The sequence below is a fragment of the Temnothorax curvispinosus genome, unplaced genomic scaffold, assembly GCF_003070985.1.
Source record: "Temnothorax curvispinosus isolate PA1 unplaced genomic scaffold, ASM307098v1 QBEX01003456.1, whole genome shotgun sequence".
In the NCBI taxonomy this organism is placed as follows: Eukaryota; Metazoa; Arthropoda; class Insecta; order Hymenoptera; family Formicidae; genus Temnothorax; species Temnothorax curvispinosus.
Genome location: NW_020213236.1, coordinates 631 through 3,753, shown reverse-complemented (window position 1 = coordinate 3,753; position 3,123 = coordinate 631). Strand labels below are relative to the sequence as shown.

The 3,123-nt window shown below is 38.7% G+C and overlaps 1 protein-coding gene across 1 annotated transcript; it reads left to right on the top strand.

Annotated features, from left to right (window-relative positions):
• The first annotated feature begins 357 nt into the window (after window positions 1–357).
• LOC112452573 lies at window positions 358–2,905 on the top strand. The gene is made up of 3 exons (XM_025012858.1): window positions 358–707; window positions 1,068–1,632; window positions 2,498–2,905. Exons 1-3 carry the CDS (start codon window positions 614–616, stop codon window positions 2,718–2,720), a joined length of 882 nt encoding a protein of 293 aa, XP_024868626.1. The 5' UTR covers window positions 358–613; the 3' UTR covers window positions 2,721–2,905.
• Window positions 2,906–3,123: the final 218 nt, after the last annotated feature.

The following is a 3,123-nucleotide window of genomic DNA, read 5'->3' as shown; positions in this document are numbered from 1 at the left end:
GAATTCTGCAAGAGCGAAGGAGACAGAAAATAATATATCCGTCTCTTATTGCCCGACGTTGCCCGACACACCGACAGGGCACGAGACTTGTGTGCGTATGCGACGGAGGCCGATCTGTGGCATCACTGCTGTTACGATGTCTCAGAGGGTTCTGAGGCGAGTGGTATTCACAATAAGTGTCTCGGTACCGCTCGCACCGAGCGCGCGAGGAGAGGGAAGGTTCGACGAATAACGCGATTGTTTCCGAGGAGCGAACGAGAAATTCGGGTAACAACAGGTAGCTTTCGCGGGAATACATCGGGTTCCGACAAGATAAACACGCGGAATGAAAACACGGCGAGCAATACCGAAATCTAAAGGTGCGTTCCGTTTCACGCATGGATCGCATGAAAAGCTTGGAAATCGTTCCGTTTCACTCCATGCGCAATTCATGCGCGCATGAGAATTTCTCCCACCATACCACCACTCAGCGCATGAGAACGCATGAACTGCCTCAGCTCTCGAGGTGAGGCAGCCCATGTGTAATCCATGCGTATACGTTTCATGCGTTTTATGCGCGAAATGGAACGCAGCGTTGTTCGGATAGAATAAAGTTTTCCCATAATTTTATACTATGGCTAATGAAAAAGAGTTACAAGTATTCGTAAACGATGAATTATGGACACTTAACGTATCCGCAATTGAATTCTTAGCAGCAACGACTGGCAGTAAGTATTAATATAAAAAATTTTAATTCTAACCTCAAATTTCATGATTCTTTAAAACAATGTATTTATTCCAAATACTCATTAAATTTTACTTTTACAAGCTGTAAGGCTGGGTCTACAAAAAGTGTAGTGGGCCTTAAGCCGTAAGAAATTAACCAATTACATTCATTATTTATTAATATTCAGTATTTTATATATGAGGAAATATGTCCTGTATATACATACAAATAATATATACAGGACAGGATTTATTTATATACAGGATTTCTTTATATATAAATTATTAAATTCCAATCAAAAATAACACTGATCTTTGTAAGATGCCCTGTGAATAATTAAAGTTTTGCTTTCTTTTACTAGATGAAGACATTATCAAGCTATTAATAGAAAGAGAAAGAGAAAAAAGAAGTATGGCAATGATCGAACAACTAGAGCAACATTCCTTAGAAGGTTACCAACCTGTGGATGCATCTGAAATAAACAACGAACAGCCTGTGGATGCATCTGAGATAAACAACGAAGTTATAAATAAGAAAGAGTCCTTTACATGGCCAGATAAAGCAGTCCTTTTATTACTCGAGATCTATCGAAATAAAGAATCAGAATTTGCGGGTTTAAAACGTCACAACAAAATATGGAATGAAATATCTAATGAAATGAAAGAAGGAAACTATAATGTGACTGGTACTCAGTGCCAAAACAAAATGTCCGGATTCAAAAGAACATACAAAAATATTACTGATAGCAATAAAAAGTCAGGAAATCATTCCAGTTCTTGGGCTTTTTACTCGGCGATGGACTCAATATTCGGAGAAAAAGCATGGGTAGATCCGATGTCAATAGCCAGCAGTGATAATCCACCTTCCCCAGGTTCTTTCTCAGAAAAGTCATCATCTACTTCAGAGAAGTTAGCCGACAGATTTGGGTAAGTTAATTTTTTTTTAATATATTAAGATTAAAGTTAATAGCTCTAAAATTACAAGTTAATATGTTTAAAATTAACATTAATATTTGAACGGGGATAGTTTCGCCCCGGAGGTAAGATTTGCGATACTCGAAGGACCAGAGGGGGGTTGTCGCTTTCCCCTCACGACTATCAAATGTTTAACGCGAAAGCAGAAACGCATGCAACAAAATATTAAGCGAAGCGACTCACCGTGTCGGCCGTCGTCCCCGTGATTCCGTCAATCCTCGTCCTGTCCCTTGAACTTGGCCGCTCCGTGGGTCTCGTTCGGCATGCGATGGCAAAACTCGTGCAAACAAGCAAAACGGTGGAGAGCAAGCGATAGAGCAGGCAGGAAAGGCAGTTGGAGACGTGCGCACTCCCGGTTGAGCAAGGCGGCAAAGGCGATTTCGAGATGCGTTCTGCCCGGCGAACGTGTGCCGTAAGACGGCTTTTAGAATATGTGTGTGTGCCGCACGGCGGCTGTCCAAAACGTGTGTTTGCCGTAAGACGACTGGATTGCTAATGCTCTGTCCCCGCGGTCCTGGAACATGTCGCTGCGGGCGAGTAGTTGTTCCCTTTCCGGGGGGGTGGATACCGTCGGCGGATGGGCGATGGCAGCACCGACAGGTGAGTCGCATGATTTGGCTGATCGCGATCCGCCGACGTTTCGCGCGAGAATTACAAACGACTTATGCAACTAAGTATAAACGACACATGAATACATGAACATGAAGTAATTGTACTATTTACAAGGCGATACGCCGAACAATATTAACAAAACTAATTAAGTTAAAAGTTTATTACTTTTTTATTTGATTAATTTAAGTTTTAACTTTTTAAATAGCTTAACCATGACAGCGGAGGAACCAAAACCGAAAAAAAGAAGAGTAGAATCGATTTTAGAGTCATTTATTTACGAAATGAAAGAAGAAAAACAGAAAGAGAAAGAAGATAGAGAACGACGTAGAGCAAAAAAGGTAGAAAGACTGAATGAAATGCATAAAGAAAAAATGCAACTTCAGCAATCTTTCCTTGAAATATTCTCCAAGATCGCAGAACGCAAGTAGCCCTAAAGTATGCATATGCTTATTGATGTTTTTTTGTTTAAAAATTTAGCTAAAATAGCTATTTATACAAATTATAAACATGTAATGATAATTTTACTTGATTCGAAAAAGCGCTCAAGACTTATTGTTCATACATTTGATACAATTACATATACATAACATCTGCTTAATATGAAGCATAAGATACAGCACGGTATTGTTTGATTATAAGATATAAAATTTTTATTTAAGTTAATTTTTTTTAAATTCAATATTGTAGTTATCAAAAATTAGTGTTACATTAATTAAATGTTATGTAATTTTAAAGCTATTTCAAGCAATATTACTTCATTTTGCAATGCATTTGTGTTGGAGGCACATAATGAAAACTGCATGATGTGCTTATTGTTGTTTTTTTTTTTCA